Source organism: Nanorana parkeri, unplaced genomic scaffold (assembly GCF_000935625.1).
Source record: "Nanorana parkeri isolate BGI_ZX_2015 unplaced genomic scaffold, ASM93562v1 scaffold920, whole genome shotgun sequence".
Lineage (NCBI taxonomy): Eukaryota > Metazoa > Chordata > Amphibia > Anura > Dicroglossidae > Nanorana > Nanorana parkeri.
Window position 1 is genome coordinate 559,304 of NW_017307188.1, and position 16,780 is coordinate 576,083.

The following is a 16,780-nucleotide window of genomic DNA, read 5'->3' on the forward strand; positions in this document are numbered from 1 at the left end:
CACAGGGTCCCCTTCATCAGGCTCGTTATTCTGAGCCTGATGAAGGGGACCCTGTGAGGCCCCGAAAGCGCTTGCATTTGTGACAAATATGTGTCTATCTTTCTTGTGCTGGTGACATTCTTGGACTTCATGTTCCTACACAAGGTCTCGACATAAAAACCTAGCCAAGGCAGTAATCGTGTGGGACACTAAGGCTGAAAGCAAACCAAGCTGTAACAGGGATCCAGATACTGAGTATAAGGATCGTAACTACTGATCTCATCAGTTTTTAAAGGAAGGGCAGGTCCACAATTGGAGGGGTAGTCCAATTTCTCAATTCAAATGACAGAAAACAGCTTAGGCAAGCTGAAGACCACGCTCTGTCACTTCCATTCCATGTAATAAAAAAGAAGTTAGGGAAAGACCTTGGCTCCCCATTTCTATTTGTGATTCCACTGATGCAGCGAGCTAGTCTTACATCCAGTGTTTGGTGAATCTTTCAAATCAGGACAGAAACTATCTCCTTCTCCTGGGGAAGGGATCCAGTGGATTACTTTTTCTCAGTCAACGATTTCAGTAAACCTTCATCCATGTCCCTGGAGAGTCCGGCACTGGGATATCCAAAATCCTGCACCGTATGAGGCCTCTGACCTAAGGTCCCCTTATTTTTTCTGTGTTGTACTAATATTTAAGCTGCATAAATGAGAGTAGAATCGGCGGATACATTTATAGAGCCACATCCTCCAATGAATTGCACCATATGAGACATCTCAATTTATAATAGTTCCTCACAACGTCTGGCAAGATAATGTCATTCATCATTGTCTGTACTCTGTAGGTAGTGACTCTAGTGTTACGCTCTATATGGCTGAAAGGCCTTTTTTACCTGAACTAGTTTAACCAGTTTATTGGCTGCATCATAGAGATGACGCTGGACATCCTGTAATGATTCGGTAACACAGCAGCTACTGGCAAAATGTAGCTTGTGTGTATAAGGGTTTGTGTACACAGGTTTTGTTGACATCAGAACTGCTTTTCTCTCCATACACGTTAAAGAAAAGCAACTTGATGCAGCTTAGGAGGCAATATGGAAGTCAGAAGCACTTGTGATGGGAACTCTGTAGCATCCCGAAATGATCTCATATGCAAGCTGAAAAAGTACTACCGGTACCTTTGCCTATTTACAAAACTGCAATTACTTCTTAGCCAAAATAAAACATGAATGACCCAGCACTAAATTCTAATGCGCTGTACAGCCCGGTCAAAGGTTTTACTGGAAGTTGCACCTGGAAGTGTGTGTGTTCAATAAAGAACACTAGGATTTATTTCATCCTGTGAGTGCTGGTGATCTTTAACCTTGGATATGCACGGCACCATTCGTGGACATCACTACAAGCACTTCTATTTCAAGCACCGGTCCTGACTGCTGTATGGTGTGCAGGGGACATCTCTGGTTACGTATCTCACAAGTCTCTCTTCTGTTATCAATCTTTCTTTTCTATCAACACTTCTGTTTTTCTGCACTGTTATAAAACTCTCTTTCTGACAATTTCACCCTCAAAATAGCTTCTCTCATAGCCAATACAATCGTTGTCATTCAGAACTCTCTTTGACTTCACAAAAACTGAGGCAGTACACCCCTCCAGGCCCTCTCCTTCTAGAACTTCCCTCTCAGCTGACTGAGAAGAGCAATGGCCGTTTTCTCACACTAGAACTGGTTTTCTCCTCATACAATTTGATGAGAATGCAAAAGCATCCTAATAATGAGAGTCTGGAGTCTGTGACTCATATGACTCATTTGTGCGATGCATTTAGGTGTGGCTGATTTTTCTTCTCAATAGTTGTTCGGAAGAATCATTGTAGTGGCTAATCTGCGTTGTCTGTAGAGCCCAACCTGTGGCCCTTTGGATGTTATTGTGTGATCCCAACAGCCAGTAGGGTAGGATCTCCCTGCCCAGCTGCTTACTTAGTGCCAGTGAAGGAACAAATATTCATTATACTAGCTTTTGCTAGGTTTGGTTTATTTCATTCATATGATCTTACTTTTTCTGTGCTGTCTAATGGAATGAGAATCGAATCAAATGATCGGATGAGATCTATCAAAGGGGCATCAGTGTTTTAGAGGGCCATATGACGCACTAATGAATGTAAAGGGACAGTAATGACTGTTACCTCAGGCAGTCTCATGTGACAAGTCTGCAGTTCACGACTCTCCTGTACAATGTCTCCAATCTCCAACCACTTCAATTGACTTGAAGCCCATGTCCACCTTTCTGGAGGTATTATTAAAAAAAACATATGCCAGCAATGTACACCGAGTGTACATGAATAACATATGCCAGCAATGTACACCGAGTGTACATGAATAACATATGCCAGCAATGTACACCGAGTGTACATGAATAACATATGCCAGCAATGTACACCAAGTGTACATGAATAACATATGCCAGCAATGTACACCGAGTGTACATGAATAACATATGCCAGCAATGTACACCGAGTAAACATGTGGCAGGCAGCTGCAGTTGCCATATATGAGCACATAAACGTACTTTGTTTGTTAGCTGTCCTCTTCATTTCCTCATGGCTCCCTTTTTAAATGGCCTCCTCTGTGCTCTGCAGCCAGTCCTTGTAAATGACAGGCTGCTCTGCACTGTAAGAACTACAAAGAAGGGCATGGAAATCTACATTTCCCACAATGCTTCCCTGTGGGAACTGAGCTCTCTACCATCCCCCCCCCCCAAATTCATTGATATGGCAACACCCTCTGGGCAGCGCAGAGAGACCTGGAGAGGCAGAGCTGGTGTGAAGTGATCTTGTTACACTTTTTCACAGGGAGGGGGGTCAGCAGCCCGTGCTAGACAATCCGACCCCGTGTCAGAGTTTCCTGTGGAGGGAATGTTGAATTTGTGGGACCCAGGCCCACTAAAAGATTCGTAAAAAAAATGAAAGAAGCCAGCAATGTGAAAATGTGCACCTATATACATCATCACTGCACCACTACATTACCACAATACGTGCTAATCACTTACAAAGGTGGAAGTCCGATCATCTCCCGTAGCATGTCACCAGCTTTCTGCAGTAGTATGTTCACAGCTTTTGGCATTTTTCTGTAAAATGATACATTCTGAATAATACGAGCAGCCCTCTGGTGATTTCAGGGGCTACAATTGGGGCCCCGAATACTGAGTAAGTGGACAACCATTGCCCTAGAGGCTACAAATCTCTGCATTCCACAAAGTTAAACAAATGTAAGATGAAGCTTGTATATGTGCGAAAGTTGCATAATAAAATGACTTTCTAGCGTGCCATGCCCCACCATGTGTCAATGATGCCATCCACCCCCCCCACCCCCCGCCGAGGGGTGACTGCATTGGCCTGCCACATGGTTTGGGGTATGGTAAACCTCCGTTGGAGCCAGTGGATTTCTAAAGATGTGGTCTTCCAGGGATCAGGAAGGCTATCCAAGTGCACGCAGGAGGTTTTTACAAGATTTAAAGAGGCTCTGTCAAAAAGATATAACAAGCACCGATATTCATCTTTCGGTACTCGCCGATACTGATTACCGATACATCCGCTAGCATGGAGCTGGCTTCCCGGGCAATCAGGAAGCCGGGTGGCATGTCATCACCTACCACCGGGCTTCTTGATTGCCGGGGAAGCCGGCTCCATGCTGTTTGGCCAGCTCCATGCTGATTGGCCAGGTAGCCAGCTTCCCAGCCGATCAGCATAGAGCCAGCTTCCCGGCCAATCAGGAAGCCGGGAGACGCGTTATCAGCACTTTCAATTATTGACACTTTGCCTGATGAAGGTGTCCTGTGAGGCTCCGAAACTTTGCATTCACATGTCATGCTAAAGGAATACGAATAAAGAAGACATTCCGAAGCAGAATGGTGTGCGGACAACATATCTTGATGTCATCATCGCATGGAGCCGGTTTCCCGGCCAAACAGGAAGCTAGGAGGCGGGTCATTACCTGCCACCCAGCTTCCTGATTGGCCGGGAAGCCGGCTCCATGCTCCCTCGTGCCACTTCCGGTCAGAGGAAATCTTCCTCTGACCAGAAGTTTCGGTATCGGAGGTAAGTATCGGAGCATTTGGGTGAGTACGAGTATCGCTGCATCCCTCGATATACCCAAAATCCTTTCAAGGGTATATTTAACAAGCCAAATGTACCAAATAGAGAGATGCTTAAAGTGACACTAAACTTTTGTGAAGGTAAACCTGTGGTGGGAGAAACATGGAAGGTCCCATTGCTAACATGTCCATCTGGGAATAATAGATGTCTGGCCGTCATGCTGACCCTTTGTTTTCAATGCTGTTAAGCTAGCCTTACGCGGTTCGAATTTAGACCAATGCCTGCTGAAATACAAATCAAGCGGCTGATCATCAGAGTGCACAGCAAAAGTCAGCAGCTGGCACTGGCCAGCAGGACGGAAAATGCACATCTGGAGGGATGAAATCGTTCATGTAACGCACAGGTTCTAGGAAGCAGATCCTAGGCTGGGTGACCATTAGGCCTTGTTCACACCAAATGCAGAGCAGATCCGGTCAGGTTTCTGCACACGCAGTGCAGTGGGTTGTGCCGCGTTTTTGATGCGTTCCGGGCCGTTTTTGGTTACAAAACACATTTTTTTTTTTTAAGTTTAACATGGGCTTTCAGGCACTTGCATGCGTTTTTGATGCGTTCCAGAGCAGGTAAAATAGGGCTTGCCGCAATTTTTTCACCTGCTCTGGATCTGCACGCTGCGATGTGAACTGGAGCTCAAAATACCATAGGAATACATTGGACACAGTTTTGATCCGGTCTGCACCTGCTCTGCTCCGCACTTGGTGTGAACAAGCCCTAAAGGCCGTGACACACTGCACGCGAAGCCGTGCAGAGCGAAGCAAAGCTATCCGGCACGGAGCTTTGCGTGCAGTGTGTGAGCTGAGTGCAGTCAGATGATTGACAGCACCTTCAGCCAATCGGCTCGTCCGTAACAACCTGCCAGCTGTCGCATCGCGACGCGCTGGTTTATACGCGCGAGCCGATTGGCTGAAGTGGAAATTGTTCATCTCGGCACGCTCAGCTCCGCGAGCTCTTGCAAGCTGAGGTGCGAGCAGAAAATTGCTGAGCTCCGCGCTGCTTCGCGTGCAGTGTGTCACGGCCTTAACAGAGACCCGCCAGCCACCAAACTGCAAAAGAGCAGCAGGCAGACCCCGGGGTGATGTCATTGGGTATCAATGGTGGCATTTTAACTGCAGGTTGATGGGGGTATTATATGCATACATTGCACTTCAGCTTAAGAGCGCATTCACACCAGGGCAGTTGCAGATCAGCGGTGATTTTAAAAGGGAGGTTTTGGGAGTTTTTAATTGTGTTTCAGCGCCGAATTGCAATAAAAAAAAATGCCCAAAACTGCACTGATCAGCACAGTTCCATTGAAAATTGTATGGAAACTGAACTGATCAGCGCGGCACAAATAGCGCAGGGAGCAGTTCGGATAGCGTGCACAGTCACATGAACGGTCCCCATAGCAACATATAGGATCATTCGTCTGCGGATCTCGCACCATTGTGTACAGGGCCTTAACCCTTCCCTACACCTTGAGGAAGGCCATGACACCAGTGAATGGGAGGAGGGGCTCCTGTTTATTCATTTATAGTGATTGCCGCAGTTGCCCATGTGCTGTTGGGGACAGTCACCATTCTGGCGGTGCCAATTGAGCGTGCCCCCGACAACCCATCATTGCATATATACCACAGCTGGGTGTTAGGGGCCCATCTACCATACTGCTCTCATACAGAGATATAACAGGTTCACTGTGAAGGTAACTTCAGTAATTTACCTCAGCAATGTGTCCATTACATAGTGTCTCTGACTATTAACAGGTGTATTCAATGACTGCTGCATGTTTCACTCCATTAAAGACCTCTTCCTGCGCAGAAGCATCCGCTCCGCACCGCCATTAAGGTTCCGCTGATTTTTACCTCACGCTCCGCCAATTCTAACTGCGCCACACTGCGCTGGTCCCGCCAGAACGCAGGGTGGGCGGGGCCAGGTGTCCCGACAGAAAGATTCTAATCTGCAGAGAGAGGCATCGGGAACCAACCTGGACCGCTTTGGAGGCGGGGCCACTGTGGCTGGGTGGGCGGGCTTTCGTTTCCGCTGTGAAGGCTTTTCCGCTAACCAGTTGTAAGGCGGAGCCAGCGGCGGAGAGAAGGGGGGGCGGAGCCGGAGTCAGGGAAAGCCGCAAGTTGAAGGCAAGAGGCGGGGCTGAGGATTGGAAGGCGAATCCCTCAGGATAACTACAAATCCCATGGTGCTACGCGGCAGAACCGGAAACACGTGTAAAGAGGAAGAGTTGACAAGTGGGAGAGGGGCGTTAGAAGTTTAGTGGGCGAAGTGTCAGCGTAGTGGCCTATGTGGGGTAATTATATTGCGGGCAGGCGGCGGAGAGAAGATGTAGCGGTATTAGACCGGTTGTAGACAGGTTGCTGCATGCAGATCGTAGCGAGCAGTCTACATAGAATATAGTGTGCACTGCAGTGCCTGTGCTGACAGTTGGGCCAGATGATGAACACGTCCATAGATTGGTGACATCAATACACAAGGCCGAGGGATAGAAATTGCTTTTATATGTGTGCCAAATCATTAGCTGTAATTTTGCTTCTTCACACTGTGCCTTGTTTGTACACAAAGGGGCCATAATCATTGTATTTACTGCCATTGTTTGCCTAGAACATGCAGATTTAGAGAAACATGGGAAGTGCATAGCTATGTAAAGTGTATACCCAATATTGGAGACTGAATAGTGTAACTGAAGGGTGATAGAAGAGAGAAGTTCGCTCAGGATGTCTGTGGACGATCCATTCTCCGTGGTAAGAGGGTAAGTACACATGTGTAACACTAAATATTCATGAGAACACAGCCCGTCCATTCACAGGAGACCAGTGACATCACCGAGATCCTTTATATTCATGAGAACACAGGCTGTCCATTCACTAGAGACCAGTGGCATCACTGAGATCCTTCATATTCATGAGAACACAGCCCATCCATTCACTAGAGACCAGTGACATCACCGAGATCCTTCATATTCATGAGAACACAGCCCATCCATTCACTAGAGACCAGTGGCATCACTGAGATCCTTCATATTCATGAGAACACAGCCCATCCATTCACTAGAGACCAGTGACATCACGGAGCTCCTTCATATTCATGAGAACACAGCCCGTCCATTCACTAGAGACCAGTGACATCACGGAGCTCCTTCATATTCATGAGAACACAGCCCGTCCATTCACTAGAGACCAGTGGCATCACTGAGATCCTTCATATTCATGAGAACACAGCCCGTCCATTCACTAGAGACCAGTGACATCACTGAGCTCCTTCATATTCATGAGAACACAGCCCGTCCATTCACTAGAGACCAGTGACATCACTGAGATCCTTCATATTCATGAGAACACAGCCTGTCCATTCACCAGAGACCAGTGACATCACTGAGATAATTCACATTCATGAGAACACAGCCCATCCATTCACCAGAGACCAGTGACATCACTGAGACCCTTCATATTCATGAGAACACAGCCCGTCCATTCACTAGAGACCAGTGACATCACTGAGATCCTTCATATTCATGAGAACACAGCCCGTCCATTCACTAGAGACCAGTGACATCACTGAGACCCTTCATATTCATGAGAACACAGCCCGTCCATTCACCAGAGACCAGTGATTTCACTGATACTTTTTGGGGTTGATTCATGACACATTTGGGGTTGTTGCCTGGAAGAATTGTATACATTGCTTGCTATAGAACACTGTTATGAAGCGGCAGGATCAGCAGCCCAGGAGCTGATTATTGCACCTTCTGTTTTTTGTCCTGGACCCTGACAGCCAGCAGTTCTAGTTCTAAAGCTAGCCAGAAGCCACCAAGCCTGGGCGCTGTTTTAAAATGACATTGGGAGAAATAGCCAGCTTCCCAGTGCCATTTTTAAACCACACTTGGGACTTAAGTGGTTAAATGACCATGGCCAGGCTACAGCCCTGGGTTGTCTCCACTTTGCTGTAGCTGATCTCTTCTGCAGCATCGAATCCTGGGCTTCTGTAGTCTGCGTATCTGGAAATTTCCTGGGAGTGTTGACTGGTGGCCCCAATCCTTCCGTCACCCAGAAGGAGCCATCATTTGATAGGCAGAGCTAGACGTCAACACTGCCTGGAAATTTGCAAATGACTGCAGGCTGTGATTTGGGGTTTCTGTCTGCAGTAGAGAATGACTACACACATGTGAAGGCTGACAGATGTACACTGGTACCTCGGTTCACGAACGCTTCTGTTCGTGAACAATTCGGTTCGCGAACAGGAAGTTTGGCAAAATTCTGCTTCTGTTTGCGAACTCCGCATCGGGTGACAAACACAACCGCAGCCATCTTCCCTGCTCTGACACATGGTCGTGGCTTCCTCTATTCGAGTTCCTCTGATCACAGTTTGATTCGGTTGGCGACCAATCCTGTTCGCGGCCAGAATCGTGGAACAAATGAAGTTTGTGAACTGAGGTACCACTGTACTTTGAAATGGCAGATTCTCTTTAAAGCTCACCCCCCTACTCGCATATACTCACCCTCTCTGCACTCCCCCATTAAGCCTTCCTGTGTTGCAACCTCCAGAAAATACTGTGTAAAGTCCATGTTGGATGATGTTGTAGCCCACCCAGGGTTGATGATGTCACTCCCTCACTCATGTGACCATATTCGGCCCTGGCAATTTCCTTCAAAAGCCCTGATTCATGGGAGAAGGTTACATTCTGCTCCATACCATAAATCTCTATAATTGCAATGGCGGTGTGCCCTGACATGTAGGGCCAGCTGTAGTCTGGCATCACAATTATTTCTTTATATAGCGCCAACATATTCCGCAGCGCTGTACAATCGTTTAGACAAGTAAGAAACACTGACAAGCATCACTGACATACAGAAACAGTAGGTGAGGAGGACCCTGCCCACACGAGGTTAAAATCTAAGAACTGCTGAGGAGCAGCTTCTAGTGTGGAAATGTGGCCCTTTGCTTGAAATCCCCTTACCACCATTACAGATATTGGCTGCTATGGCTCTGCAGAGTTTTTCCTCGGGTCCCCAATAGAGGAAGTTTAAGTAGACACTGTAACGATGCTTATTCAGGGCAAAGTGACCGTGTCTGCTGATGGCCCATAACCCCAGCCATGTATAGTCATCCATTCTTCACCATGCATTTCTGTCAGAAACCTTACTCTGTTGTCCTACTGGAGCCAGGGCCCTTGGGTATGGGAGAGCATGTGACAGTGCTCTGGCCTGAGAGGCCATTTTCCAAGTCAAAGCACTGTCACATGGAAGGCAGTGATGTCATCCACTTGGGTAAACTTGAACAATGGAGCTTACTTGGAGTAGGTTGCAGTGGGGAGGTAGCAGAGGATCATAGATATGGTAGTATCTCGATATAGCATTCCACCTCACCTGACAGTTTCTCTTTTTACTGTTCTCTTTAATGTATTTCTTTTGACAAACCTTTTTCCATTTTAAATTTCATTGCCATGTTTGTCCTTCACAGGGAGGTACAGAAGTCACTAAATACCAGCCGGGGTCTCTACCAACGCTGGTGTGAGCTCCTCCAGGAAAGTAATGTGTCCAGCGCTGAAGAGTTTGATTGGACGACCAATGAGCTCAGAAATTCCCTGAGGAGCATAGAATGGGACCTGGAAGATTTAGAAGAGACCATCAGTATCCTAAAGTGGATAACAAAATTGTAGCCATGTTGGGCTTTGTGTATTAAAATTGCATTTCCCTTAGTAACCAGATTACAGCCGTCATTTTTGTTGGGCAAAGTAGAATGAAAGGAAATATCTGGGGTACGCACACTTCTATACAAGACTAGATATCATTCTGTGGTGTAACATGGTATACCAGTTATATACCCATTTCTAAGAATCCTCTCTGCTCTTCCTTAACTCCTGTCATGGGCATCGTTGAAGCCAACCCAAAAAAGTTCAAGATTACGGGAGCTGAGCTGTGTGAAAGAAAGAACTTTGTGGAGCAGACGAGAAGTTCTCTTAAGGTAATACCAATAAGGTCCACTCTTGTGTATTTCATTCTTTTTAATTTGCTATTCTGCTAAAGATTCATGATATCCCAGAGATTTCTCTAATTCCTCTTGAACCTCTAATAGTTATTTTTCGGATGACAAATAGGTTTTCATACTATAACTCAACTTTTTCTTTTTTTTCCCTTACATGGTCATGATTGGGGACCATAAATGTGCCACGTCTCATAACTTCCACTCATACCTGCCTCCCCTTGCTTGTCAGGAGCTTGGACAACTTGGCTCCTTAGGTAGCAGTGACTGCATACAATGGAAATTGATCTAATTATTTTACCCTCCATGTCACGTTGTATATACCGGTAGCCCTCAATTTACGCTGGGGTTAGGTTCCTGAGGGAATGGTTGTAAATCGAAACCCAGTATACAATGTAAGTCAATGGGAAGCGAGGGAGTTATGTTGCAGACCTTTCTCAAAATTGACATAAGTAATAAAAAACAGGTACATTCTATATAAAGCTGCTGCATGAGCTTTCACAAGGAGCTGTAAATAAAATGTTACTTATGTCAATGAGAGAGGCTTGGAACCTAACTTGCTCACTTCCCATTGACATACATTATATATTTGGTTTCAATTTACAATACTTCCAGAAAAGGGTGCTATTTCCAAATGGAACTGTTGTAAACCGAGGGCCACCTGTATTTCCCCAATCATCTTCCAGGACAGCAACCTGAGAGATGATTGGTTCCACCTTCTACAGGAAACACAATGACTTTTGGCAACAGTGGAGGCCGGGATGTCTTCTCGTTCAGTACAACGAATGACCAAAGAAGAGTGACTGGTTACTAAGGCCGATCTTAGTTTCTCTTGTGTCTCCTGTACCCCTAACTGTTTTTGACACAATTCTTTATTTGTTAATTCACCTCTAGACCTCTCCGATATGCAGAAATGTGAACACAAAGCAACGTGGCTGCTTTACTTCTGTGACAGAACTGTTTTTCATTTAGTACAATAAGGTGATATAAGATGAATGGAGCTACGAGGAATTTAGTATTGTTCTCTGCAGTCCACCTATGTCCTACAATGTGAGATGTTCTAATCCCTGATGAAGTCATTGGGAACCAGTAATACTGATTTATTGTTGGAAGATCCTAATGTGATCTTTTATCCATCAAAATCTAGCAAATGTGAAGTCACTTGGAGAGGCTCAGCTACAGTGAGGTCTTTGGGTTGACCAGCAATTCAAGAGAGCAGAAGTCCTTTAAAAGGATCATGCCACCTTAAATCTTTTACTGGTTTATGAGGGTCACCGTACAGGATACAATTACCTTTTAGAACTACCAAAACTATGTAACATGAAGACCTACCTAAGCTATTCAATCAATTTATATCCAATTAGGCAGGCCCCTGTACGACATACTTATTGGTATGTACGATTGTAATGTGTGTGGTGAGCTTTAGAGCTTCTGGTGGCATAAGCTGCTTTTCAGGCTTCTGACCTCCTACCAGTTTGCCAAGGAAGGGTACCCACTCCTCCTACTGTATTATCTGCAGTGAGCCCTTTTTGGAGAATCCTTTGTCCTCCCAACTCTCCCATGATGGCTTGTATAACAGGAACAAGGAGCTAGGAACTCCTTGTTTGTTGGATACATACACTATACGGCCAAATGTTTGTGGACACCCTACCATCACACCTATATGAGTTTGTTGGACATGCCATTCTAAAACCACGGACATTATTATGGAGGTTGACCCCATTAGAACAGTGGTTGCATTTGCTGTAACAGCCTTCCCTCTTCTGGAAAGGTTTTCACAGAATTTTGGTGTGTCTGTAGAAATTTGTGCCCATAAAGCTAAACGAGCATATATGAGGCCCAGTAATGATGTTGGATTAGAAGATCTAGCTCGTAATCGGCATTCAAATTCATCCCAATGGGGTTCAATTGGATTATAATCAGTTCTGGGTTGCACTATGCCAAGCTCATCAAACTAGGTCTTTATGGAGCTGGCTTTGTGCACAGGAACACAACCATGGTGTAACAGAAAAGGTCCTTCACCAAATTGTTGGAAGGCAGACAATTGTCTAAAATGTCTTTGTATGTTATAGCAGTAAAGAAGACCTCTGGGATTTTGAAAAGTTAACCCTTGCAGTGGGGCTACTAACACACTGCAAGGGTTAACGGCTCGTTTTGGTCTAAGGAACAGAATAATGAAGATATACTCAGCCGATCCTGGAGAAAATCCTGGAGTACTTCTTTAATGTAACTCTTCACTGGAATCGCCTCAACTCGAGAATTTTCAGGGATGTCTACAAATTCTGGCCATATAGTGTTAATATTGGACGCTAAGAAGTGATTTGACTTTTCAAGCTACTTTCTGTTCGTTCTTAAAAGTTTGGAGCTCTCGGTGGAAAGTTTGTGGTAATATTTTCAGGAGCTGCTGTGTAAACACATGGAGCTCTACTTGCACGGAGTATTCATCATGTCACAAGCATTGGAAATGTTACTAAAAGTGAGACTTTCCATTACTTCCTGTCCTGAGCAGAAGCAAAATTGGGAAATCGCTTGGACAGTTAGTGAGGTTGCTTCCTCTCAGGACAGGAAGTGGTAGGACATTTCTTAGGGACACTTAGTGAGGTTGCTTCCTCTCAGAACAGAAAGTGATGTGAAATTTATAGGCAATGGTAAGTGTGGTCACTTCCTCTCAGGACAGGAAGTAACAGAAAATCTCCTAGAGACAGTAAGTAAAATTGCTTCCTCTCAGGACAGGAAGTGATGGGAAATGTCTCGGGAACAGGAATAAGGGTTGCTTTCTCTTAGGACAGGAAATGATGGGAAATAAGTCAGGGACAGTAAGTGAGGTCATATTCTCTCAGGACATTTTGTGATGGGTAATTTCTAGGCAATGGTAAGTGTGGTCACTTCCTCTCAGCCCAGGAAGTGACACAAAATATCTTAGGAAGAGTAAGTCAAGTTGCTTCCTCTCAGGACAGGAAGTGATGGGAAATGTCTAGGGGACAGGAAGGAAGTTTGCTTCCTCTTAGGACAGGAAATGAGAAATCCTTCAGGGACAGTAAGTGATGTCATGTTCTCTCAGGACAGGAAATTATGGGAACAATCTTCAACAGGGACACTGACACACACAAAAACACATTTTATACACCTTGTAGTGTAGGGAAAGAAGGGTTAGAACATCCAACAATGTCTTTATTGCCTTCCTTTGCTGGTGGCAGCTGCTATCTCCCCGTGTTAATATAAATGACAGGATTTGCTGATCCTCGTGTCATAACATCTGTTGCTCTTCTCTCTTTTTAAGGAAATGAGGGATCACATCTCCAGCCCGCGAGCTCAGGCCTTTGCAGAGAGAAAGAACCGAGAGGTAGTGACATTTCCTTCTCTTGTTTCCATTTGTCATCGTCATCCTCATGTCTGACCTGTGAATCATTCCACTCTCTTTGTCCTAGGCGCTGGGTGTCTCTCAGCCTATGGGTTGGGATCACTTTTCCCGTCTCGATGAGGAGATTCTTTCAGGCGACTCTCGTTACATAGAGGACCAGCAAGCACAACAACAAGTGAGCATTGCACTAAGACTTGAAGATTTGACTTTTGTATTTGTGTGACGGCATAAAGATCACATCTACCTCCCCGGGTGGAAAAAGCACACGCTTGCTATGAAGCAGCTTCCAGGCAGTTATGTTTCCTGGCTTTGTTTTTCTGCCTGTTCTCCCCAAATGCCTGAGCCTAGCTTGGTTGTAATGACAAAAAAATAATAAAGTCACCGGCACTCCAAATGATCAAGTCAATAAGTTTATTGACCCAAGTGATAACACCTCTAGCAACATTTCGGGACCATGCGGTTCCTTCCTCAGGCAAACACTCTCTGTGAAGGGGCTGCATGGTCCCGAAACATTGCTGGAGGTGTTATTACTTGGGTCAATAAACTTATTGACTTGATCATTTGGAGTGCCGGTGACTTTATTATTTTTTTGTACGTTTTGACGGAGCCATCCGTTGTTGCTGCTGCACCCGCCCTGATACATTGGGCATTCTCCGGTCAGGAGTGCGATGGGATATATGGGCTTTTGGTTGTAATGACAGGTGCCATTGGGTACAGTGATATTTATACTGTCGGCATCCTTCGTATCCAACCTGTGAGGTTTTCTGGCAGGATAAAGAGGTATACTTTTGCACTTAACGAAGCGGTATAACACTTTCACTTGGATATTTAAAGCGAAAGGAGGCCATGATTTTTGGCAGAAGAAACTTGCAAAGTCTCTTCTGCCGAAAAAAAATGTCCTCTCTCCCTCAGCATTTTTAAACTTTAGCATGAGTTTAAGAACTACTCGGGCAATCTTAGCTTAGCTGCAGAACGTTTTTGTCAGAAAATATGTCTGACAAAAACCATGCATTAAATGTCATATTTTACAATAACTGTTGCTGGAAAAAGCAGCAATTCCACCAGTTGTTTTTTCTGTGTGATAAAGTTAGACTACCATTCTCTTAAATAGGAATTCATTCACCATTACTACATTTTCAAGCATTAGCTTTTCAGGGACAGCTTGGTAGTAGACAAACGACTCGCAAGCCTTTCTACGCAACAGTTACAGCAAACCCAGAGCGATTTGCGTCCAGGTGGATGTTGTTGTTTGCCCATCCCTCAGGGGTTACTGCTTGGTGACGTCCCTACCATAAAGGATCTATGATCTGTTGCCCTGTGTCCTTCAATGAACGGGAGAGAAAATAGGATGTTTGTACTCACCGTAAAATCCTTTTCTCTCCATTCATTGAAGGACACAGGTCCCGGCCCTCTTTTTATGGGTGTACACTCCTAACTGGAGACTTGTCAGCAAGTAGGGGGTTGGGCCACCAGCAGGGGCCGTCCCTAGGCTGTCTTGTCTTTTGTTGTGTGCCTAGTGTACTGCTCCTGCAGGTGGCGATATACCCTACCATACAGGATCTACGATCTGTTGCCCTGTGTCCTTCAATGAACGGAGAGAAAAGGATTTTACGGTGAGTACAAAAATCCTATTTTGTGCACTCTGTACAGGGCATATGCCCATTCATGGCATTCTTAAGATGGTGTGAATGGGCTGAGTATCCAGTAGGATGTTACTCCTGCGCGCACACGCAGGAGGTACATCATTAGTGGCCATCCAATGGCCGAAGATGATTTCCAGAAATGTCATCTGTAGAGATAGCGATGGGGGACCGCTCTGAAGAGCGATTTGACAGCGTTGGAAAAGGGCACAGTTTTTAAGGTAAGTGTGCCCAAATATGCAAGTATGCTGTGCCCATTCATGGCATCTCCTAGTGTAAATGGGCTGGGTTCTGTGTAGGATGTATTGCATGTGCATGCGCGCAGGAGTTAATCATCAGTAGCCACCCAATGGCTCCAAGAGGACTGTCGGAAGTATTATCGGTGGTGGAGCTGGTGGGAGACAGGCCTGAGGACCGAAGATCAATTTGACAGTGTTGGGGAAGGGCACACTCTTGCCCTATATTGCATACCTAGGGCAAGAGACAAATGGGGACAAGAGAAGTTCATTGTTGGGGTTTACATATACTATAAGGAATTAGCTGGTTTATGTGTTGGCAGCATTTCGAGCCATGCTGGTTGGATATGTGCATAGGAGAACGTGACGTGGACCATGTCCAGAAGTCCGCTGCTATTGGAAATGGGTGCGGTTTCCCAAACCCCTTGTAGAATGACTCCTGAGCTGCATACTCCTCGGGGTTCTCTACATAAGAGGGCTGTCTAGAATTTCTGGTTAAAAAAAAACAAATTCCACAATGTAGTTTTAAGGGAACCTAAGAGAAGCCATTTTGTCTCTTCAGCTGATCCTAGATGAGCAGGATGCAGACCTGGAGCTGGTATCGGGCAGTATTCGAGTGTTGAAGAACATGTCAGGACGTATTGGAGATGAGCTGGATGAACAGGCCGTGTGAGTCACGCCATCCCCCATTATGAATTAAATTGTCTTCCATCTTAAAGTTTATATCTATAAATTATATTTCTGTAAACTTTCCCTCAGAATGCTTGATGATTTTTCCCATGAGATGGACAACACACAAAATCGCATGGACTCTGTGCTGAAGAGATTGGCCAAAGTATCCCACATGACCAGCGGTAAGCTTTGTTTTGTAGCACAGGAAGGCCTCCTTCACATTAGATGTCTAAGATGACAGTGTGCATATTATAATGCCTCCAATGGATGGGGGTGAAGTCTTCATAGCTATTTATATCTAGTGCCGCACTAAGGTCTGGCACAACAATGATGACCCTTCATTTTCAATGGCTAGCCACCTGCCATATTATATTCATGGGCAATGTCTAACCTAAAGTTGGTCATACGCTATATACTCTGTTTGTACAGTCTCTGAGCTCCTTCAGATTTCCATGGTAGGTAAAGCTTATCATACACACTGATTGTACCATTTTTATATATACCAACTACTATGTAGTGCAAAGACCTGCCTGATTGTATGGACGGATGCGTTCTCATGAATATGAAGGATCTCAGTGATGTCACTGGTCTCTGGTGAATGGACGGGCTGTGTTCTCATGAATATGAAGGATCTCAGTGATGTCACCGGTCTCTAGTGAATGGACGGATGCGTTCTCATGAATATGAAGGATCTCAGTGATGTCACTGATCTCTAGTGAATGGACGGGCTGTGTTCTCATGAATATGAAGGATCTCAGTGATGTCACCGGTCTCTAGTGAATGGACGG

The 16,780-nt window shown here is 45.3% G+C and overlaps 1 protein-coding gene across 2 annotated transcripts in view; it reads left to right on the forward strand.

Moving 5' to 3' along the window:
* The first annotated feature begins 6,421 nt into the window (after nucleotides 1–6,421).
* The window catches only part of STX10 (syntaxin 10), a 15,474-nt gene continuing 5,115 nt past the window's right edge, over nucleotides 6,422–16,780 (forward strand). Inside the window, exons 1-7 of one of the 2 annotated variants that reach the window (XM_018566129.1) lie at nucleotides 6,422–6,853; nucleotides 9,562–9,731; nucleotides 9,971–10,065; nucleotides 13,364–13,429; nucleotides 13,512–13,619; nucleotides 15,883–15,989; nucleotides 16,080–16,174. In XM_018566129.1, the coding sequence (XP_018421631.1) occupies nucleotides 6,819–6,853; nucleotides 9,562–9,731; nucleotides 9,971–10,065; nucleotides 13,364–13,429; nucleotides 13,512–13,619; nucleotides 15,883–15,989; nucleotides 16,080–16,174 (676 nt within the window). In that variant the 5' untranslated portion in view covers nucleotides 6,422–6,818. Of the gene's footprint in view, nucleotides 6,854–9,561; nucleotides 9,732–9,969; nucleotides 10,066–13,363; nucleotides 13,430–13,511; nucleotides 13,620–15,882; nucleotides 15,990–16,079; nucleotides 16,175–16,780 lie in introns of both variants that reach the window. The other variant, XM_018566130.1, reaches the window with a different exon arrangement.